This window comes from Candoia aspera, chromosome 6, assembly GCF_035149785.1.
Source record: "Candoia aspera isolate rCanAsp1 chromosome 6, rCanAsp1.hap2, whole genome shotgun sequence".
NCBI lineage: Eukaryota > Metazoa > Chordata > Lepidosauria > Squamata > Boidae > Candoia > Candoia aspera.
In genome coordinates this window covers 98,599,995-98,625,219 of record NC_086158.1, presented here as the reverse complement: position 1 = coordinate 98,625,219, position 25,225 = coordinate 98,599,995, and the positions used below count along the sequence as shown (strand labels likewise).

General features: G+C 40.0%; 1 protein-coding gene across 1 annotated transcript in view; it reads right to left on the bottom strand.

Moving 5' to 3' along the window:
* Positions 1–668: 668 nt before the first annotated feature.
* GRID1 (glutamate ionotropic receptor delta type subunit 1) overlaps positions 669–25,225 on the bottom strand; it is a 133,357-nt gene continuing 108,800 nt past the window's right edge. The window contains exons 11-12 of the mRNA XM_063307747.1: positions 22,641–22,881; positions 669–1,168 (exon numbers count right to left, since the gene is read on the bottom strand). Of these exons, the coding sequence (XP_063163817.1) occupies positions 740–1,168; positions 22,641–22,881 (670 nt within the window). The 3' untranslated portion in view covers positions 669–739. The remainder of the gene's footprint in view (positions 1,169–22,640; positions 22,882–25,225) is intronic.

Genomic DNA, 25,225 nt, shown 5'->3' with positions numbered 1-25,225 from the left:
CTTATGGAGATTAGGATGAACACTGGTAAAAGCACTCACCAACTCAGCCTTGAAACTGTTCCTCCCTATGAATGATACTTTTGTACCAACCAAAGAGATTTCAAAATGGATCAAGAACTGATCCTATCATTCGAAACACTTCAGACTTTGTTGACAGTACCCATTGTTAAACTGCAGCAAGGAAGGTTGGCTACCCCACATTTATTATGAGCATCGTGTTAACAACATTTCAAGGGTACCCACCATTAAACTTCCTGGGAGAGTTGTGACCTTGAGTGAATGGCAAATATGAGAGAAAAATAAGCAGAATGGTTCTCCCCTGCCCTCACTCCAGAGCTAGGAAGAGATACTTCCCCCTGCTTCCAAAACAAGAAATCGAAATAAGAATTGGCGGGGCGGGGGAGTACCATTTAAAATCCAGAGAAATTTCTCCTGCCTTCTGTCCCAATAACAGGTTGTCTTTGGCACTTGAGAATGGTCACACGTTGTTTTTCCTTTTTTATTCATAGAGAACAAAATTTACAAAGTCATTCGTACATTTTTTCTTTCTTTCTTTTTTTTTTTGTATTTTTGTTTGTTTGTTTTTTACTGACTTTGAAAATTGGGAATATTCAAAATACACTTTTTTTTAACCCCACTTCATTCTTTCATTATTTACAGATATGTACAAGAAAAATGTAAGAGTTTTTTTGTTTTTTTCCCCCCCAGTTGTATTAAAAATCTCTGCTGGTTGATTCCCTTATATGGATGTTCCGTGGGAGGGTTCCAGGGCTTCTGGAATGATCCCGCCCGGCACAGACTGGAATGACATGGGGATGGGGGTCTTCACGGGGCTCTGACGAAATAGTCCTCCATTCGGCGATCTGTGTTTACACTGTATGGAGGGTATTGTGGCTGAGCTGCTCAGGGGCAGTGGCAGGTTGCTCCCAGAGGCACTGGAGAGTGTCCTGCTGCCCCCGTGGCCTGTCTGTTCAGGTAAAAAAGAGGTGACAGAAAGTTGTGTGTTCTGGTATTCGCGGACAGGCTCAAGGGCCTGGCTGGGTGGCATGCCACCAATCTCCAAGGCTGAGATTTCAATGGAAGCGGGGGAGAGTTGCTTGTGAGCTAAGTCTTCATCAATTAAACTGTTCATACGTCGATGGACCTGCTCCAGGTTGACTTCTTTATCCTGCAAGAAAGGGGGGAAAGTCGATTAATCCCAAATCATGGCTGATGGAATCCTCAGATGTAGAGGAGATTAAACGGGTATCTGATTCCCATTTAATTTGCCCTTTCCTCTGAAGACCTATGTGGGCTTTGGCTCTTACAGCAGTGTTTCTCAACCTCAGCAGCTTTAAGACAGGTGGACTTCAACTCCCACAATTTCCCAGCCAGTTGAAGTCCACCCATCTTAAAGCTGCTGCGGTTGAGAAACACTGCTCTAGATAATCAGACAGTTTGGGCTGCCTTTTTTTATTTATTTTTTTGTCTTTGTTACCTACTAGAAATACAAAAACACAATCATGCATAGAATGGATTCATTCTGGTAAATCACAGACTGAAACTTGTCTTGGGGGAATCACTTAATCAGCTTGAGTCATCTCATGCTCCAGGATCCCAATTCACCATTGCGCATTTATGCAGGGGCCATAAATTCAGAATCTGGACCCAATCGATTATATTTTCTTCCTCCAGTCTCCCCAGGCACAATGCCCAAGTAACGCATAAGACCTTAAATGATTTGATCACCGCATATCTAAACAAAACAAGATTCCCCCCCCACAAGTCTAGATGATATCATGTACACGTATTGGAAACATTATATTGACGATGCATGTTTAGTTAATTTATGAGATATGTCTCTGGGGTGCCAATTAGTATGTGAGAGTGTACAATGTCTTCCACTGTTTGCATGAAATACTATGCACCCTGCAGGTAAGAAGGCAAGGAAAGAAGTGCTGGATCATGAGATGGGACAACCATCATTTTGATGGAAGATCAGCAGTAACAGGTCATTTAGAGAAGGGGTGACCTACTATGGACAACATTTGTCTGTCTGAGTGTCTGTACTGGAAAGGTAAGGAAAGGAATGGATGGATATTTAATACGATGAGTGAGAAAGAGCAGTATTAAGTTTTGATACATATTCATAAGTGTATATGGATATGTATTACCCACATACATTCTGAATTAAAAATACACAGTATAGAATTTTGTGGTCAAGCACTGCCTATACTTAGAACAGCATATCACCAGGCTATGTAACTAAGTAATTTATGCACCTGAGTTACACTTCTTCTTAGTATGATCTTTGCATGGCAGTCTCCAAACTGTCTTTCCCTACTTTTCACCTAATCATTTCTCTTGTTTTTGCTCAATTTATCTGTATTGATCCATCAATTGTATGAGGATAATGATAAGAAGTCTACCTCACCCAACAGAGTGCTATTGAAGCCCTGAGAAGCAAGGTGTACAATTCTTGCTTGGTTATTAACTGTGCAGCTATGTGACTTTTTCCCCCAGACTTGCTATTCCTTTATCATTTCCCAAACTATAAGCAGTTATAAGCAAGAATGTGAAGGTACTTTATTTTCTTTTTAAGCTTAATAATTATGGAGGCCTTTTGAACAGATTCTTCTTGACAAATGTACATTGTGAGCCAATTATATCTATCTGCAACAAACCTATTAAGAGTTGAGAGAGACACAGATGTCAACATCTCCACTAAGATTTTTTAAATAGCCATTTGATTAGAAGTCTGAAGCTTCAAGATTATGTCAAGGCAATATGGGAGGAAGGTCTTCTGTGGCTGATCTCTACACCATTACATCTGACAAATTACTGTTTTCTGTGTCATCCAGCAGACACCATATTTGAAAGGGGTATTTAACATACTAGCTTGGGGAATTGGAGAATAGCTTGAGACACAATCGTTTGGAATGCTAAATCTTACTTTTTCCTCTAACATGGCACAGAATATCAGAGTACAAAACATGTCATTAGCACAGAGATCATAACTGGCAATTATATATACCAGTTGACCTTTACATTAGAACCTTCATGAAGGTCTTAGGAGTATGTCTGTATATTTGGCTTAAAAAAAAAATGCCCTCTTTCCTCAAGACTTCTGTTTTTAATGTTAAATTGGCTCCCCACCTTCCCCAGTAAGATAACCTAATCACACCAGGACTACCATATTATAAATTGGTTCTTGCCAGATACAATTTAAGAAGAGCACAAATGCACAGTCATTGTATGTGACTAGGTAAAGGTAAAGGTTTCCCTTGACATTAAGTCCAGTCGTGTCCGACTCTAGGGGGCAGTGCTCATCTCTGTTTCAAAGCCGAAGAGCCGGTGTTTGTCTGTAGACACTTCCTCTGTGGTCATGTGGCCGGCATGACTAAACGGAACGCCGTTACCTGCCTGCCGAAGCGGTACCTATTGATCTACTCACATTTGCATGTTTTCGAACTGCTAGGTTGGCAGGAGCTGGGACTAGCAATGGGAGCTCACCCCGTCACGTGGATTCAAACTGCCAACCTTCTGATCAGCAAGCTCAGCAGCTCAGAGGTTTAACCCGCAGTGCCATCATGAATAAATGCCATTTTTGTCCTTCAGAATGTCAACATTTTGCTTTATCTATTCTCTATTTCTTCCTTTAGCAACTAGTGACTCTCCTTTCTATCCAAGGATATCCAATCAGTATTAGAAGTTCAACATCATCACCATTTCAACAAAATATCTTCATGCACTACAAGGCAGAGGGAGTAAATGAAGAAACTGCTGCAGAATTTCAAGTTACAAAATGCAGCCATATCTTGTCAACTCCACAGCTACGCTGCTTTACTGAACTGTAAAAGAGTGTTGTAGTTCAACTAAAGTAAAATAAATCTACAATTCGCAAAGCAATGAAATTATAAATTGGGATATTTATATACCTTTATTTTTATCTCTCTATAGTAAAATAAAATAAATCTCCTCCTGAATTTGAAGAAGTAGATAATGTTAATCAGAAAATCCAGTGATGGCTTGAATTCAGTAAAAATTGCTTCTACTCAAATCTGGGGTAGTTACATTTCCCTGATCCCTTACAAGACACATAAGCTGATCTCCCTGCTTGCAAACAACCTCCTACTCCCTTAGTCTCCAAAAGCTGCTCCTAAGAATTGGGAGATTCCCACCACATGCTTGTAACAAATTGAGATACAAGGAGAATGACAGAGAATTAAATGTCATGAATTGCATGAATGGAAACATTTTCTGCAAAAGGAAAGGAAAGCTGTCAGGGGAAAAATTCCAATTTAGGTAACAAAGGGTAAGTAAATGTGATTATTTAGTGAGTGGCACCATATTACCCTGTAGATCAAGCTGTTGGTAAGATGGATGTCTGAGAATTTTGCTGAATTTCTGTATCAGAGTAGAAATCAAGGATATCTAAGAAGCGCATTATTTTTTCCCACTAACTGGCAGGACAAGAATCAGTTAATAAGCCAGTTACATACTGTATGCATGCCATGATGATCTTCATTCAGCAAATAGCATTTACCCCAAGGAGAAAATTAAAAGATCTTGGCCAGAACGTGATAAACAGCAAGGACATGTGTAACTTGAACACACAGACATTCAGACACAGATACAGAGGAAAATGTTATGAAATCAATGGTCCAACTATTCAGAGGATGGCTCAAGATAAAACCGTTCCTAAAAGTTGGGTTTCCATAGCCATCATTGGTATAATTAAACCATTTGGGGGTTTGTCCAACACACTGAACTATAAACTGTTCACATGGGTTGGATTCATGCAACAGATGAGAGAGATGTGGTGGGTCACTGTCAATGCATTGTATGCATTCAGCCAAAAATGTCCAGCTCATTGGATGGGCCCTGGATGAGAACTGCCATGAAGATACTGAAGCCCATTTGCATCAACTATCCATGGTTGTTTCTGTATCAAGAGGACTTATGGAAGTGATTATTACTACACTTAGTGCTATGTTAAATCATGGTTCTGAAACTTGATTTAAGTGACATTAATGAGTTCAGTTCCAGGAAAAATTTAAAACAAGAAGCTTGGAATGATTTAGTATTATATATCCTCTTAGGCGAAAGGAAGGAAGGAAGGAAGGAAGGAAGGAAGGAAGGAAGGAAGGAAGGAAGGAAGGAAGGAAGGAAGGAAGGAAGGAAGGAAGGAAGGAAGGGGAAAAGGAAAAGGAAAAGGAAAACCCCTCTAAATATTGATACTGATGGTAGCAATGTTGGTCTCTAACTAAAGTCATTTGGGTTTAACACAGCCTAACATTGGTCACATTATATTCTGAATTTTTCATGGAACTGGGATCATTAATCAGCATCATGAGAAAAGCCATCTTCCAATGCCTGATGAAGCATTAAAATGGGCAGAAATCAATGGTCTCTTAATGTTTAATGATGCATTGGGGGCCATCAGAGATCAGACTTGAGGACCCTTGCAGAACTAACTTGCTACAAGATTCTCTAATCTGATGTGATGCCTAGAACTAGTCAGAGATTTGGAAAATCTAAATTTGGTTCTCCATAATCTAACATAGGGAAAATAAAAAAATGGATGTGGGTGTTTTTGTTTTTGTTCTTTTATTCAGTTAAACAGGATACACTTATAGGGAAGCAATCCTATGTAAAGGGATGAACCAATGGCAACATTTCAGGTGGATAAGTGGAGCATTTCTGTATGTGCATGTACATGCCTGAATGCATGCAGACAAAGGAAAGTGATGTTCATCAGGAATGAATTTGCTTTATTTGTCCCCATACTTAAAAAAAAATCTTTAATTAAAAAAATGCAAATTAAAAAAAAAATGCACTGCTCCTTTGGGAATCTGATAGATTAGGAACTGATACGAATATATGACAGCAACTGTGGATTTCCCTATAACTAACAGCACAAGATCCACCGGTCCCAACTGACTACTCTGGAACTCTCTGCTCTGTTTTGACTCTCCCCCATTCTAAATTGCCCATAATCTCCTGAACAATGGTGTGCAATTGCAATACAGAGTGGCCTGCATCATTCATCTACAAATCACAAAGCAGGAGATAAGCCACAGTTAGGCATTCTGAGGAATTTGGAAGCTTTTTCAAACCTCTGCCAAGGTTATATGCCACACAAGTTCTTAACTGGGCCCACTTGCTTTGAAAATGTAAATGTCTAATGTATTCTTTGTGAACTTCTAAAGAACATGGCTCTCTGAAGGTCAACCACATCTAAAATGGATGGCCTACAAGTGACTCATTTAGCAATTCTGCATCCACTGCCTTTGTCATTACCAATTTGTTTTTACATTTGCAATGCCATAATTCCAGTTCCTGTCAACATCTGACAGAGGAAAAAAGACTTTGCTGTACTAATCAGCCCACTGATGGGATGAAACAGAAGTAATGTATGTATTTAGTTGCCATTTTTAGAGTACCCACTACGCACTATTAAGCCAACTAGATAAAGTGTTTAAGCAATTGGTTTTTAATGTACATTAATTTACATCCTCGTTAGTCAAGGTTTCAATACTGAGTAAGGTATAATCATAATACATATATAAATGTGGAAAATAAGGCTCAATTATGCTCATTAATTTAGCTCTGGCAACTGACTTAGTCAAACACCACTTAATGCTACATAAAACAAATGTTGCTGACTGCATTTCAAATACAGTTTTCAGGGTTTGGATTACTATTTATTTTATGTTACAAAAATTGACTCCAAAGTCTACCTTAATCCCTCTTCTATGTGCAGCTATTTGGAGAAGATCAAAAAGTTATATTTAGCCCTCGCTCATGAAAAACTATATGAAATATTTTGCTTTGATATTTGCAATCTCTTTATTGACTTAAATACGTATTTCTTCCATATTCCACTTTTGGATACGCAACAGTTTAAAATAATGAAACACTGTGATGTTCTTCAAGCAGAAGAAGCTGAAGCAAGCCAGGAGAATGCAACATGGAAAAATGATTTACTCTAAACAATTTATGTGCTCAATTATAAAGGATCAGCAAGTGTCACCTTATTACTGCCACTACTTCTAATGCCTTGCATGCTGATGCATCATGAGTAATGCACTTATCTGTGCACAGGAATGTGCAATTTATGTGTAGCCCCTCAAAGACAGGAATATATATATGCAGTATTGTTATCTGTGGCTACCTATCATTCTCATTCACAAAAAATGGGAAATGTTGTGCAGCAGGGTGGCACTGTTCTCTGCACACAGATATTTTTAGAATATTGTATTTCATGGAAGTACATTATTTTATTCCTGAAGAGTTACACTTTCTCTCTCTCTCTCTCTGTTTTTTTTTTTACTAAAAGCACTATCATCTGGCCTCTGTTTTGCCCTTTTGCAGAAAACAGTCTCCTGACCAGTCCACCCAGGGTGTCACCATGCATAGCAAAGAAGCATTTAGAAAACATTTTGCTTCATGGGACAAAGCTTCAAGGCCTTTTTTTTTCTGGGATGATCCTATCACTAAACAAACCACCTTTTGGAAAATCTGGGCGTTATTAAATTGTTTTTGTTAATGTGGGCAGGGAAGAACTCTAAAGTTACCGTATTATCGCATTTCTGAACCACACTTTTCATTTCAGAATGAAATAGTAGAGAGAAAGCAACCCAGTTGGTCCTTTCTGGGCTGGCACAAAGGAACCTGGGTGTGAACTTGACGTACAGCCAGTCTAAGTATCTGTGTGAAGCGGGCCTGTACTGAGATGTTCCCTATCTAGAAAAGAAATATAAGTGAATCAAAATTCATACCAAACTTTTAAAAAAACTTTCTGTTAACTTCAACTTCTAACTTCACATCTAGTTTCATGGCTGAACAAGACCAGATTAAAACATCTCCACTTTAATGGTTATTGTCACATGTCTGCATTGATTTGTTTACCAGAAATATTTTTTTTTCTGGTATATGCCTTGGATGTAACAGCATATTACATGTTTTTAAATGGATGTGTAAATATGATGTGCATTACACACACACACACACACACACACACATATTAGGGTAGGGTTTAAGTGCCCTTGTTCCTCCTCAACTTCTGTCATATTTTTATGGCTGATTTATTAGCACACTCTGCTTCAGAAACCAGTAGATCAGATTATTTCAGAATGAACAAATAAAATGCAGAAAACCCCCAGTTCTTGAAAAGAAACAGCAATGCTTATTGTTGGAATGTTAAGCCCTGATTACTGGGGCAAGAACAGTCCAAAAAGGGTGTTGTATCCAGAGGAGACTATCCATTAATTTAATGGAACCTGTTATGGAATGGATTTACTTCCCCTATTAAAATCTGTATACACACACACACACACACCACTCCCAGATTTGTTCTGGAGAACTTTTGTTGTTTATTCGTTTAGTCGCTTCCGACTCTTCATGACTTCATGGACCAGCCCACGCCAGAGCTTCCTGTCGGTTGTCAACACCCCCAGCTCCCCCAGGGACGAGTCCGTCACCTCTAGAATATCATCCATCCACCTTGCCCTTGGTTGGCCCCTCTTCCTTTTGCCCTCCACTCTCCCTAGCATCAGCATCTTCTCCAGGGTGTCCTGTCTTCTCATTATGTGGCCAAAGTATTTCAGTTTTGCCTTTAATATCACTCCCTCAAGTGAGCAGTCTGGCTTTATTTCCTGGAGGGTGGACTGGTTTGATCTTCTTGCAGTCCAAGGCACTCTCAGAAGTTTCCTCCAACACCACAGTTCCAAAGCATCGATCTTCCTTCTCTCAGCCTTCCTTATGGTCCAGCTCTCGCAGCCATATGTCACTACAGGGAACACCATTGCTTTAACTATGCAGACCTTTGTTGTCAGCATGATGTCTCTGCTCTTAACTATTTTATCGAGATTTGAGAACTGAGCTACTCTGATAAAAAATTAATGTCGCTATATTAATCCAAGTTTGGTCAAATTTGGCTTGGTTAAAATCATTTAATTTGAAAGAAAAGCCAAAGTAAAATCAGCCACTTTAAGATGGGTGGACTTCAACTCCCAGAATCCCCCAGCTTGCATGGGTTTCTGGGAGTTGAAGTCTATGCATTTTAAAGTGGCTGAAGTTGAGAAACAGTGACCTAAAATACTGTTTATTGGCCAGCAAGCTCTCCTCTCTTTTTAACATTTCTATCTATCTATTTTATTCTATCACAAACATTAACTGGACTTAAACAAGCTCTGGATTCTCTGTGAGGAAGCCCTTGAAATCACCTGTAGTATAACTAAGATCCTGATCTTTGCAAAGAGACCCAAACTGCATGCTGGAGGATAAATGGCCAGAGTATTGAACAAGTGAAATCTTTTAGATATTTGGGCATGGTCTTCCACAGCTCCACCAAATGCAGCAAACTCCAAAATTATGTGATACAAAATGCTCAAAAAACAGCATTGCAATTCAGTCTTTTCCCTTCACCAGAGGAACACAGTATTGCCCAGCAACTGAGTATATCCAGCTAAGGCTCATGGACAACTACTTTTTGGTGTCCAGCGAGGACCTTACCCTCCTCCACCCCTCTTGAAAAGGTCCAATCTAAATTCCTAAGGGCCATATTCCAGGTAGCCCCTTGCCTTCCAAATGTAGTATTAAGGAGGGAGGCAAGGCTAAGGTGAAACGGGCATGGACCTGTATCATAGCACATTGGTTGAAGTTACTGTTCTTTCCCACAGGTTTGAGTTCTTTCCCTATTGAGGACAATTTCTCAAAATCAGTACCGTTTAGGACAATCTCACAAAAACTTCAACATTGCGGCTTTTCCATGGGTTATGAGAGTGCACTCAGCCCATAGCAAAGACTTGGAGGCCCAAGAGGACCAGTCTGCTCTATCTAGGAACATTTTTCTGAGCAGTCAAGCCCCTTTTTTACAAACAGCAAGATAGTTACACTACATAAGTGTTTCCAAATTCCAAAGAGCGCTAACTTTAGCACGCTTCAGCACACTCCCCACAGCAGTTTTGGAGGGCCGACCCAAAAAAGTCCCCTGTGAGCTGAGACTGTGCCCCTGTGGACAAGGGGCTGTTGAAACCACAGCTCATGTCCTGCTACACGGTACCCTCCATTAGGATTCAAGGACCCGCCTTATAACTCCATACTTGGTAAAACACCCAGGAAACACCCCAGTTGTTATCAGATCAGTATGATTCAGTGTCCTTGAACAGAGCTGAATTTTGTTATGCTGCCTGTAAAATTAGGCAAACTTTGATTGTCCACTGACCAATTATAGTTTTCTTTTTACTTTATTTTTATTTTTAATGTGTTTCTGTTTGCAATTCTGGTCAGTGACAGTAATAAAAATATTCAGTTCAACTTTGTATCTATCTTTTAAGTATACATAGCAAATATGTGATATATTTTTATGTACACATTAAAACTTGCAGACTCCTACAGATAAGCCAACACAAATGTAGATATCTACAAAATGAATATAAATGTTTCTATAAGACACACAGGCAAATTTACAGTATTCAGTATTTTAAATTGTTTATAAATCTGCTTCCTAAGTTTCTAAGTTCCTCTTTTTCACCACTTCTTTGGGCTTTGAGTGAGGTCACAAAAAGGGCCTCTTTAATCAGTCATGTTGCATTTTCAAACAGAAAGTCCATGATAGCTGAATTCATTGTGAGATATGATGGATTAGATCCTTGGGACTTGAAAGCTCTGGTTTTGCATGAATTTCATTACAAAAATAATTAGTGGATGTCATAGGAGACACTCCCCGTAACAGGGTAAGGCTGTGCTACTTCTGTTCATGCAATTTGCCAAGGTTCCTGGTTATTTTGAGATTCAGAAACTGTTCCGGATGTCACTTTGATACTGGGTGGAACAGAGTTTTAAAATTGTACAGATACTCAGTAAGATCAGAACAATAAAATAGGACTACCTACTGCCTGGTTCCTTATATCTGATTCCTTGTTAGTGATACTGTTGGGCAATGGCATGGAAAGAACTGATGTCAGGTCAAAGGTCTATCTAGTCCTTCCTGCCACAGTTGTATAGCACACGCAGTCCATGGGATACATCCCAGGTTCACATCCCTGACAAGTAGGTCATCTGTCTGAAACCTCTGGAGAACCTCTGTCAGTCAACATTGACAACAGATGAATGGTCTAATGCCATACTGACCAGCTACTTAGGATTACATTCCTATGAATCCCAAAGGTCCACTGCACAGTGTGAAGACAAGTGTTATTTGTCTTGTTGTGTTATTGTTCCACAGAAATGGGTCTTCAGTAGCATATTGTTTCATAATATGGGGAAATTCCTACTTGCCAACTTCCCCAATTTCTTTATAAGGCCTTCAAGGCTAAGTGCCATCACCACATCTGAGCACAGAGTGAAATGGTAGATGTTTTATTGTAGTCTGCTCAGAATTTCATGTTAATTCAAATTCATCAGATGAACCTTTTTATTCTTCTCTATAAAATGCACAAACTTAATAGTGAATCTCTAAAAAAAAGGGCATTTGTCAATGGTATTTGATCAAACCTTCATTTCTAACTGCTATGACAAGAATGCCTTTGACAGACTATCAGATTTATAGAGAAAATACTGTATTAGAAATCAAATTTGGGTTCCTCCTACAGAGATCCTGAATCTTTGCCAGAATTACTTTGTAATTAACTGATCACTTCCCATATCACTAGTAAAGGTAACAGAGGAAGAACTAAATTTAAGCATCTATGAAATCAACACTTCAGTCCCATTCATAAAATTTCTTAGTTTTACAAAAACAGTTAAGACTCTTTACATTTTTCAGGTGTCTAACATGAGGAAGGCCTTTCAAATCTGCTTAAATTTCTCTGTAGCCCAAATCCAATTCCACTCAAGAAACAAATGGAATTTCCAAATCATTTATCTCATGCACAGACCAAACAATTTGCAGATCAATGACTTTTCCGAGGGCTGAGTGCCACAGCACAATTTGGCAAAATCATGTAAGGGCCCTCCCTTTTTAAAAATAAATAAATTTATCATGAAATTTCATGAACGTCAAGTCTTGCAAGATTTTAGTGGCAATGTCCCAACAAGAATTTGCCCAAGAATGCTGAAATCTTGTGAGATTTAGGCATTCTCTTCATGTTCTTTATGTACTGTATAGTACAGTATTAATTCAGGATTCTGTGGATGGCAGTGAAAGGAAGCATGGCTCTCTGCAGCCTGGGTCACATTTGGATTGGGTTACTGGATCATCAGTAAAAAGAAAGGGCTTCAGGTTTCATACAGTTAAGGCAAGATTCATGAGTGATGGTAGAGAACAGGCTCTGTGTGAAGAAAAATGTAAGTTTGGTCCCTGAAAGCGTCTGGGAATGAGATGCTGGAACTCCCACAAACTGAATAAATGAGCTTTTCCTAACCTTGAACCCTCCAGAGGTACTACAGCTGCTTGTCTGCTGGCTGAGAAGTCTAGGACTTTCCCTGCCAAGATATCTGGAGGGCGCCAAGTTGGGGAAAGCTGTAGTAGATAGTGGAGTGATGAATCAATGGTCTGATTGAGAACAATGCAGGGAAGGAGCACAAAAGGAAGATGAATGAGGGCGTTCTCCTGAGGAATGCCAGATCATACAACACTTTTTTATATGCATGCCCAGATCTCTGAGAAAGATCTGCTTGAAAATGGCAAAGTTGAATGCTGAAGACATCTCTGCTCTGCAGTGAGAAGTAAGTGGTAATGGCAGAAAGGGTGCATCCTGGGATGATTGCAAGCACAGGATTAGCTCATATGCGATCACAGAAATGCTCACCATGGTCCTGAGACCCAGCCTCACCTCATTGGCAATCTCCATGGGGGGAAAAAAAAGAAGAGGGAGGAGAGAATGGGTCAAATAGTGTGGCTGGTAAGTACTGAGATGCAGCATAGAAGCCTATCTAGGCCACTCAGATTGATAATTGGAAAGGAAACATTGACCCAATGAATCAAGCAGTTCCTTTATCAATAAGTCAAACCCACTGAAGAAGCTTCTGCATGAAGGCACTAGCTTTCATGGAAGGAACAAGACCTACTGTATTTTATTTCCTTCTCGTTAATTAGCACTTTGAACTAGATTTGTTTTATCCCTTGTCAGTCATACCCATTCATCACGTCTGCCGCATCATAAAAAAAATACTGATTTCAGGATAGTCTTGAGCTAACTTCAGTGTTCTTGTTCAATGCATACTTACTTGGGAGTAAGTCCCAAGGGATTTAACATTCCTAGTAAATGTGAATGAAGCAATGCTGCAATTCGACCAGCGCTTACGTAACACATTCCATCTCAAACTCTGTCCAAACAAACCAAGATGCACCTGGTGCTACAGTTATAAGAACCAAGTTTATTCCGATGTTGTACTGAAGGGCTTTCACCCCTAAATATGCAGTTTTTTATAGCTTTTCCATTGCTCAACTAATTCAAATATATTGTGTTTGTGGCTCCATCAACATAAGAACATCTTAAAGTTTAACCTGCTGAAAATAGCTAAGAAAAACTGAGTTATTTTGGACAATGCTGTTGAACTATTGGACTGTTTTTTTAGTGTTGTACTACTAAACTTTAATATATATTCATACATATATTTGTGTAGGCGTATGTGTGTGTGTATATATGTATATATTTCCAGTCTATTATGTACAGTGTATATATATGCAGTGTATTATATATATATATATATATATATATATATATATATATATTCCAATGCCATGAATATTATTGAATAGGAAAGTAGCCAGTTTTTAAAAGGAAATTAATGAAATAAAATTAGTGAATAGATTTAAAATTGTTTTGGTGCTCATAGAGCCATGGAGACCAGTGCAGAAATCCAGTATTCTGCAGATGGAAGGATCCTTGATCTAGAAAGAGTTTGGGCACCCCGCAGTTGTTTCTTATTCAGTGTGAAAAGTATTCAGCTGTGGTACAAATTATGCAGTTGAACTGAGTCTTTAGGATCAACCTCCTGCAACAGACTTGGCCCGAGAAGTCAAGCTTTGTAGGAAGGTTGGGTCCACCTGCGTGGCGATTCTATTGCCTTGCTTGCTGAAAAAGATGTGCTCTAGGGGTGAACATCCACAACTCCTCCAATTCCTTGAAATAGCTTCAGGGAAAAACAAAAACACTGAACTAATCAAGGTCTCCAAAATGTGCTCGATCCACAGTTTAGGATTCCTCAGCACGTCTTGTATTTATCTTTTGTGCTAATTCAGCTGTTAACATTTCAGTGATGCTCATCTACTCCTTTGGTGCTGCATCTTCCATGAGAAGAATTCAAAGCCTGCTTTCCGCTCAGTGACCCAATTTCTCAGTCATCCTGGGAATGGATACCTTGGTGGATGAAATGGTGCCATCTTTCTCAACAGTTCGGTCCTCTGACTCTAAATTGCACAACCTGTCCAAAGCTGTTTAGCAACAAGCCAGATTTGCACAGCCTTGCCGTGATGAGTGTTTCATTCCATCTAGGAGCTAATGATATTTTTCAGTTCACGTGTTCCTCCTAATCCTAATCGTTTAAGCTGGGTTAACTAAAACAACAAACAGAATAAGAAACCCTGTAGTGATATCACTGTACTTCTTATTTTTTATTGTGACACTTCTTTGTATACCATATAAAGATAATTCCATTCGGTACTATAAAGAAAGAAAAGGTATTTTCAGAAACATGTTTTGCATCCAGTCTAACTTCCTATAGGCCTGGAAATGTATTCATTATTCTAAAAGGGTCCGAAGCCTACGTGCCTCTTTGTAAGTGATATCCTAATGTATCACTTGTTTCTTTTTATGAAGTTTAAAGTTAAGCATATAACTGAAACATGGATTCATTTACAGGTAGTCCTCGACTTAACGATCGTTTGTTTAACGATGGTCCGAAGTTACAAAGTTCCAACACCCTTGGAATGGGTGCGTTACACTTCCAAGCATCGCAAAACATTGCACCCCCCCCACAGTCACGTGATCACATTTCAGGTGCTTGGCAACCAGCTCACATTTATGACCAGTGACAGCATCTTGCAGTCACATGACCATCTTTTGCAATGTTTTTTGCCATTTTCTGGCAAAAAACGCCCATTGGAGAAGCTGGATTCACTTAACGACCTGTGATTCACTTAATGGTCATAAAATTGGGTCTGGTCACGTGGGTGCCTCAACTTATGACCACAATGACTTACGGTGGAAATTCTGGTCCCAGTTGTGGTTATAAGTCGAGGACTGACTGCCTGTATCTATAATATTCTGTGAAGTTGAGATTTTTTTTTTCTAGACATGTGTACTCCATCAGGAATTCAGATCCGCATCTTACAGTCATTATGATGGATTGGCAGAGCAGTGCAAAAGGTGAATATACAGAGGCATTTTGTAAGCACAGTCTAAGTACACGGTAGATACCACCACCTGACAGTCAATCATCGGTCTTGCCAGATTGTTCAAAGAAATCTACTATTTGCTTGGCTCCCTTAGGTTTACAATCAAATGTTGCTATATGGTACAACATGAAAATGGTTGCCCCAAAGAAATCTGATAGAACTGTCAAACAGAGAGATCCAGGAGAGCAAACATCCTGCATGATATAAGGCATGATATACATACATACATACATACACATACACACACACACACACACACACATACATACATACACATACATACATACACACACACACACATACATACATACATATATATACATACATACATACGCACGCATGCAAGCAAGCAAGCATGGAAGCAAGCAAAACCTATTTTATGGGAATAGTTAAAACCATTGTCTATTGGTTGGGTGGGATGGGGGAACTGCCCTAAGAATCCATTTATTTATTTATTAAAAATAGCCCACTTCTCATTCAGTTTTTGTGAGAAGTGGGCCAGTTTTAATTAAATTAAAAAAAATGAAAATCTCTGTGTTAAAAACGATTTACTCATACTCGGCTTTGGTTCTAGCACAGACAATTCAACAATGAGTGTATATCTCACCAATTTCAGTTGCTCTTTTTTCTACCTTGGAGACTTTAAAAAATGGTCTTTTCAGTTGTGCTAGGGTGTTGCACAACATCTTGCAGGCCTGTGGCCTCACCGTCCTCCCGTTGGACTCAGGGGACCTTTTACATTTGGGAGGATGGTTGTAGAGTTGCCCAAAATGGAGTGCATAGCAAGCGTACAAAGAAGGGAAAAGTAAAGTACAGTGTTGTTTGAACAATCCCATGAGAGTTCAGATTTCACACCCAAACACAGCCTAGGACACTCATCTAGTTTTGAGCAACCTCATAGAGAGGACTCACATTACCAATTCCTATGAGGCCTATTATAACGAATGCAGAATTCAGCTTTTAGAGAAAATCAAGGAATTCCCATGAACGTATCAAGTGCCCACATTTAATATCTTGTTTTCAAATCATGGGCTGCGGCTGTGGAGGGGTGTTTGTCTTTGAAGGTTTTCACTACCATTAATGACCATCATCAATACTTTATTTTTATAGTTGTGCCAGCTCTGAACACATGCCCTTTTCTTGGAAAGCCTCCTGTCTTACTACACCATTTTGACAATGGCAGAATCCTTTCTACTTCCCCAAGTTTATTTAACTCTAGAATATTTGGGTACATTACAATAATACATAAAGATGATTACCTGAAATACCTTTAACCAAAATCTACACAGATACAGATATATGGCTGAAGTACAAGAGGAAAAAGAATGAAAAAGCCACATAAATAATAAAGATACAATGAAGGGGAAAATCCTACAACACATCCTGGCTTTTCCTTTACAACAAACAGGGAACAGAACTATAAAAGAAATGGTTATAAAAGAGTAGAGGGAAAGTAGGCAAATGAAAAAAGATATGGCAAAAAAGCAATAACTGACTGTATGTATTTTTGAAAACCCTGTTCATGACGTAGTTCTGGTAAAATATTAGACTGAAGGTAAATTGAAGTCCCAGTTCCAGGGAGTGTTTCCTCCAGGCTTCGGTGCCCTGGAGGAAGGACCGCAATGTTCTCCAACGGCTACTGGTATCTGCGGAATATGTTCTTGTTCGTTGATTCTCAAGGAGTAGCCATTTCTAGGGAAATTTCTAGCTACTAATCTACAGGATTAGTAGTCCCAAAGCATGTCTCTGTTACTGGCCTGGCCTGCTTCAAACACCTTGGAGAACTCCACTGCTAATTTAGCCTGTTTATAGTCTCAGTGACTGAAGATATTCCCAAATCATGATAAATCTGATTAAGCTAGCTTATTGTCCTTCTATAATCTACATTTTTTCTCACTCTAGTTACATCGGCTTCACTTTTACGTTATTGCACAGTTTTCACATTAATTGTATTCTTTTTATTGTTTTCTGGTTTTGTAGTATTTTGTCGAATCATGTTTTACAGGTAAGATTGTCCTTATTGGACTCAGTTGCAAATTTTATTACAGTATATATTCTTTTGGGGCTGGTTTATGACCACAATAAGAATATTTATCTAACTGGACTCTCTCTCCCTCCTCCCACCCTCTTTTAATGACAGTTGGGCATAAATAATTTGCTCTTTTCTGTGAAACGGGAATGAAGTTGTGTTAGAAATTGTTTTCTTTTTTTTTTAACTATATAGGAAGCTGGAATTGTAATGAATAGTCTACTGAAAGGAAGCCGTGCATAAATTCCTAGGGGAAAACTAGAACCACTTCCAATGTTCCACGCTCTCCAAGTACTATTCCATAAGCAAGTTTACAATCAGTGAGAAATACATTATCAAAGAAGGCTGAGGGGAAAAAAAAGAAAAGACATCTAGGTTTTGTACTTGAAGGGTAAACTTGCTTTCTCTGAGAATCTTTCAATCGAAACAAGTGCTTCTCTGAAACCAAAAACTAAAGTTATGTTAGCAGGATAGAAAACATTCTGTAGAAAGTCAGTAGAAGTCCATGGTAAAGAAGGAATGCTGGTTCTGAACATTTTTCCCAGGAATTCTGAAATCTGTCCAATGGATCAGCTCCAGAGACTCTCTGGTAGACAGCAACTAACTTCTGGGACTTCTTATCAACTGTTATAAATGGTGCAGATGTAAAAGGATAGTTTGGGAAAGATTAGCCCATTGTTTGTATTCACTGTCTTCTTGCTGACATTACTATAGGCTTCCCAATGAAAATTCAAGAAATGATAAACTGGTGCTTAAGTCCACCAGGTATTTTCAAGAAATTTGAGGAAATATAGACACCCACCATACTTTTAATAGGAAGCAAAGTTAGCCAAGGCAATTAATAGCCATAGCACGTTCATCTCTATATTCAACTTTAAAATACAACTTAAATAAATATAAATACTCCTTTATAATTTGTAGCCATCAAGTTGATTATCCTTGTTTGTTTGTTTTTTAACAGTAGTTCCTCTTCCTGAATTTGGTGCCAAGAAATTCTCTGCAAGGAAAATTCAGTCAAAACATCTGCCTTTCATCTACTCTAAACTTCTGGTGTATCATCTCTGGAAGAATAATGTAGAGTTAAGTATTGCACTAAGGCAATGGTCAATGAACATGGGTGGTGCAAGATGCTTACTGCCCAGAAAACAGGCAGTTTGCAATATTGATGAGTTATAAGCAGTTAATGATTAGGACCTGATTCCAAGAGACATTTATTTCAACAAAACCAGCATTTTGAAAGGCCTCAAGAAGTCACAGGCAATTGGAACCCTACAAGTGAAAACAACCCATGGAACAGAATCATAACAAGGAAGAACACTTAAGAAGGGCCAAACGACCCCTTTTTAAATGAATGTGAACAGGAAAAGAAAATCTTCTGATAACACTGTAATATAAAACATTATTGTTTATACTGAACAATTAGTTTCTCCATTTGATGTTGAGCATTGCTCATTGAAGCATTGAGTCAACATAGACCCAGTAAAATCCAATCCTCTGTTGGATTTGAAGATGGACTAAAATCACTTCTCGCCTTCCTTGACTTCCAAAAATAGGAGGCGAGATCTTCCAGGATGTTAGTTTTAGGAGCATGGGAGAGCCTTCTGCTACTACTGTACTCAGAGGTGCACCAGGATATTTGTAAGGAAGCATTCTCAAGCAACTCAGTACCATCCACTGCTGAGCAACTAGATTTGATTCCTTGCATTTGTGTCCACATGTACACAGAGAAGAAACAAAAGTGCATATGGTTCCCATCCTTTACGAGGCTTCTCATTTGAGAGGCATGCCCTGATGAACAAGTGAAATGCTCTCCAGGAAGTGGACAAAATTAGCTAGAAACTGAACCATTTTTGAAGAGCTATAGAATAAAAAGGAACAACGGAAAGGGAAGGTATAGTATTAGGAACTGCCAACCGATTAAAGAATTCATAATCTTTCTTTTAACTAAATTACTGATTAAATTTAAGGAAGGATTAATATTGCCAAGCCTCATTCTAGGTGCTGTTTTAAATCTGAATGAGTAAGGAAAGGGAAGAACAGTTACAGCAGATTAGATCCCAAAGGTTTGGTTAGTCTTCCTCCACACTATAATCTCTGGAAAAATGGTAAAAGCATGAGAACAGCAAAGCTGTTCCATACTTCCCTTTTCAAACAAAACTGACCAGTTGTAACTGGCAGCGGCTGGGTGGGTATAGAATGGGCACACATGAGTAGATTCGCTTACGTTACCCAGAAACTTCTGAAATACGGCTGGTGCTTTGAAGCACAGTTGAACTCAGAACGCAGTCAAGCCGGGGAAAGAGAAATGACTGCTGTGCCAATTAATTTCAAACCTTACAGAATGAACTTGTTGGGAACATCAGGAGACGAAAAGCCTTCAGAAAAGTCTGGAGCCTTAAGAGATGTGGCAAATGGCTGGCTCTTCTTAGTAGAAATGGCCTTTCTGCAGCATGGAACAAAATAGGAAACCCTATTTCACAGGGCCAGGTCTTGGAGATTAACTGTATCGATAGAACATCAAAGCATGTGGGATTAATGGGACACACTGTTGGTGTCATACCAAAAAGGATTCTGTGTGCATGTAAGGCAAGACCGTTACCCTCTTCCTATTTCTATTATTCATTTGTTTGCTTGCTTGTTGGTTTTTATGTGGGGCCCCCTGATTATTAATTTGAATTTGGCCCTTTCTCCAAGCCTCTTCCTAGCTGTATCTAGCCCCACCGAGCTTAGCTTGACACCTGCAGAATATGTCCAGGAACAGCTGCACAATGTTAAGCTGAAATTTTACTTGTTTAAATTTTAGCTTTATTTGACTAATCTACTGACAACCGAAGCTACAGGTCTCAGCTCTGCTAGAGTCACTTGCCTGCATAACCAAACTGAACCATCTATTCCACATGCATGTGGGTGTGTGTGTGTACACACACACACACTTTGCTTTTCACAACAATACATTGTGGAAATACATGCCAAATGCTCATCTGACTTATCTGCAGAGCATGGTGCTTACTGCTATGTTCTCTTAATGGGGGGGAAAAAAAGGCCGCACAGATGTTGATGATAAATATAGCATTATAAGCCGATACACTAGATTAAAATGCCTTGACAGTTGAGCTGTTATGTGGCAGACAAGTCATTTGCTGCAATGCTCCTGGCAAGTTGACAAATAAACATGAGCATGGAGGGGGTCCTGTGTGTTTCTCAACTGGCAAGTGGCAGCTGTTGTAACTCTCTGGTAGAAAACGTCTGTTCTTCATATAAGATGGGTTAGGCGCCTTCACATCTCCCAGCAAACTAGAGAGATGAGGTTGTTGATGCACACGGATCCTGCATTTTTTTTTGTAAGATGCCTTCATGACAGGTTGATCATTATGGCCTGAAATGTTTGCAAGGGAATGCTTTGATGGTAGAAAATTTCATAGGTGTTCTATCAGGTACTTTCAATACAAGCCATTCATTCAGGGTATATTTAAAAAGGGCCTCTTTTTTAGGAAGAAACCAGAAGGGAGATGAGGAAAAGGCTCAACCAGTCAAAATGTCGGAATTAATTATTGTGGTATTAATGGATGGAATAAACAGTCATGCTTATGGACAACAGTATTGTGTAGTGTCATAAATGCATTCTGTACCCACAACCCCCCCCCATTTTTTAAAGTAGTATTTTCCTCCACAAAGAAGACTGCATTGCAAGAAAAACCCATGGAAACATCCTTGATCTCCAGATCCTTCTTTGCTATTTTCTCCCTCCCTTCACTGTTTCACCCACAAGTCACCCCCATACAGAGTACACATCTTGCATTGCCTCCACCCCTGTGTGAGGTAGAAACAAACTGAAATGCTCAGGTGAGTCATTTTCCTTGCCTGCTCTTCAGTGGCTACCGTCAAATAATTGAAATAGAGTCATTTTAGGCAGCAGACTTTTTTTTTTTTCCATTCCAGAGAAGAGAGACTGTTAAAGTAGTCTGCCGTTCACAAGGTGTGGGCTGAAGTAAAGTTCTGCAGAAACATCACTGCTTACTTAAGTCCCCACAAATCTGAATAGGAAATCATTGTCCACAGTCTCCAACACATGAACTGTCTTCAGTTGGGAAGTCATTAGCTGTGCCTGCCTGAGTTAAGCATGCTGACAAGCACAAAAGAGTAAGTATCTGGCTACTTCTGGACCCTGGAAGCAACTGCTCAGAATTCATGACACCATTTGGCAGCATTACAGGTAGTCCTCACTTAACAACCACTCATTTAGTGATGGTTTGGACCTACGATGGTGCTGGAAAAACCAACTTGCAAGTAGTCGTCACACTTACGACCACCGCAACTTCCTCACAGTCACGTGATCACAATTTGGGTGCTTGGCAACCAGGTTGCCTTTATGACCCTTGTGGCGTCCTAGGGTCATGGGATTGCCATTTTTTACCTTCCCGGCTGGCTTCTGGCAAGCAAAATTAATGGGGAAACACATGATTCTCTTAACAACCATATGGTCTGCTTAACGCCCACAGTGTTTCACTGAACGACCACTGCACAAAAGGTCATAACATTGAGTTGAATTCACTTAATGACCGCTTCACTTAGCAACTGAAACTCTGGTCTCAATTGTAGCCGTTAAGTGAGGACTACCTGTATTACGTTGGTTATGTTCACAGATTAACAGATTGGGTGCAGGTCCTAACTGAAGCAAAAATCTTATGCTGGTTGACCTGGGGACAGAGAGGGGAGCACCTTTCTGGTGCTTTGTCATAAACATATACACGCAAGAAGACACTTTCTGAAGGACTTTCCATAGGGTTCTGCATGTCCTTGTTTGGGTACACAACCCTGGCCTTGGCCATTTGTCGCTCGGTTTGAGAAAAATGTGGGCTACACATGGAATCCTTTTTGACAAGCCAATTCTGGGCGGGGCCAAAGGCCGGGCGGCTGAGCTACTCTCTTACCCCTAAAGATGGTCTCTCCATGGCAAGGCTGAGGCACAATGGTGAGGCAATGTGGGAATGTTTGCAGGGCTGTTGCCTCCCAGGTTGTATCTGCTCTATAAATAAATACAGGACTTTAGTTGTCAGATTTGGCATTTTGGCACCTTCCATAAAGACACAAACACAAGGGATTTGAAAGAAAAAAGAAACAGAAAACAGGCATTATTCAATAATTGAAAACAAAACAAAGCAAAACCACCCTGTATTCCAGCGTCCTTATCTCCACCAGGATCCACCGAGAGCTTCATTTTGACATCTTTTCTCTTCCTCTCCCTCCCTGCCCATCACTGTGATAAGAATAAAAGTTATGGACCTCTTTTGGTGCTTCTTGATGACAGCGGTTGCTGCTCCACCACAACTCAAGGGCAGCCACCAGGCAGGCCAGAAGCAGGCCAATCGCCAAGATGCAGAAAACCCCTGCAAAACTGTGAAGTTTCAAGGCTTTCCCCTCGGTCTGTGCGTTGACGTGGCTGTTCAGGTCACAGCGTCCCATCCGCGGCCACCATTTCTCCTTGAACACGTCCAAGTACCCAGCTTCCTGGAGTTCTAAGATCCTGCAGAAATTAAATTAGAAGAGACCAGAAGCATTATTTATTGCTAAGAACATCTACTACAGACTAGCGTGTATCAGCAAGAGTGGAAGTGGGTAGTTGGCGTGAATGGTCTAACCCAGTGCATCTCAACCTTGGCAACTTTAAGATGTGTGGACTTCAGCTCCCAGAATTCCCCAGCCAGCCATGCAATAGACAGTTGTAAAATAGGTATACTTTTCATGATTAATAAGATAAAATTGGTACTAACAACATCAAAGTTAGAGAGTTAGGTGGAGGCATCAGACACAGTTATTTTGACTCAGTTCTTGAAACCTATTCATGATCTCTGCACATTTCAGAAGCATATCCCAAAGGTGGGAGGGCAAATTCTACCAGCTCTTAGAAATTCTGGCAGTACACAAAGACCCATCTGTACTCATAAATATGGGCAAAGCAAGAAATGTTTGTTGTGGATTAGCAGGAGTTACTCTTTGGATGCAGTCATACTTAATTTTAGTTTGCCACAGCAATAATTAGAAATCATGGTTTTCTTCGAGGACCTGATGAAGGCTGATACCTCATTCTCTGGCTGTATATGAGATACCCAGTTTGCCTTCTGAGGAACAGGGGAACAGCTTTAGATTGCATTCTCTGCTGATAGGGTGATTCAGGTCACCCACAGGTATAGCAAAGTCACCAACAGCTCTGCAAGATGTGGGGACATACTTTGAGATTTTTATAGAACTGCATGTCATGCTATTCATGGCCCACTTTGTGTCAAATGACCTGTAGGTGCAGGTTCAGTCATTTGCATTTTGACAAATGGTTGTGAGACATAGTGTTTGTGTAGCTGAGTGCTGCTGAAGCAACAATTGCACCCAACGATTCAGGGGACCAGCTGGCCAGGAGTAGACATGGCTGATCCTACACCACCACGGGTTGTGCATGACTGTTAATCTTAGGCATGTATCTCTGAGCTCCCAGTTGTAGCATTACAGGAGCAGCTAAGAACACAGCTTAGCCAGGTGCTATAACAAGGATGAGCAGTTCATAAATGACTCTAATTACCTCTGGTTTTGCATATCTGCGGCTGTAAGAAGAAACCCAAACTTGGTATTTTCAGAAAACAGTTTACGTAGAGCAGATAGGCTTTTGCACATACAGTAACGTACTCTCCGCCCCCGGTCTTATTATCTGTGGCTGTTGGCTGGAATGGAACTCCCATGCAGAACAAGGGCCAGCTCGATTGCAATGAGCTGCTCTTGATGGCTTAAGTTTTGTTGCTTGCCCTGATTGTTTTAAGCAGTTTCGTTAAAATAAATAAATAAACAGTGCTACTGTTGAATGCCTTAGCAGAGTCTCTGTGGACTAGCATATCGTAAGCCTGCATGTTCTCAAGCGCCCTGTGCTGGACTCGCTTCCCACTGGTAGCTGTGAAATCTGGTCTGGAAGGGAGGGGGCAATATCCCTCAACCACCCAGGCCCGGGAAGTGAAGTGTGGGGGGCTATTGTCTGCCTCGGTGCTTTCCCCATTACCTCCCTGTGATTTGCTTTTTAACTGAACTCAAGTCATTCGAGTTCCAACCGCCTTGAAGAGATTCACAATGCCTACCAAATCCTAGCTGGGCTAGAAATTTTTCCTCTCCCCAGCAGGTAAGGCTGCTGGAAACTGTAGAAACAATGGAGCCGGGAGAAATGTCCTGCTGCTGTGATCAAGACACCAAATAAAAGACATTTTGGGGAATAGCAAGGCTATATAAGATTCCTTACAGAAACTTTCCATTTTTTAAAAAAAAATATGAACTTACATAAATATCATGAATGTTTTTTTTTCTCTAGCATCAAATTACGTGAATGTATTAGTGAATATGCAATATGTATTCACTAATACATTCACGTAATTTGATGCTAGAGAAAAAAACATTCATGATATTTATTAATTGCTGCGGGGTGTTAAGCCCACAAGAGAAGGACATTCCAGTCTCTGAACCAAAAATGTATTTAAAAGGGAAATTATATTCTTCCTTAAGTCCTACTAGGGGTGTAAATTCCAGAGAGAAAGACTCTGCTGTTCCACCTTAGTTTTTGCCATCTTGCTGGAGTTCAGCTGAAACCATGCTTAGACGCTGCTAATCAGACTGGGTTACTGCGCTGCCGTTCAGCTCTGGCTTGGGGTTAAATCCCTCTCAAATCCAATCATTTACTAGCGGGATGTGTCCTGAGCTTCAGTTCCTCCTTCCAAAAGAATACAGCATTGGACACTGGGCATTTTCCATGTTCTTTCTGACTGTGATTTCCACGTTCCCTGCTTCTGTGAAGGCACATGGTTCATTGCCAAAGGGGGAAATATTTAACTAAACCCAGT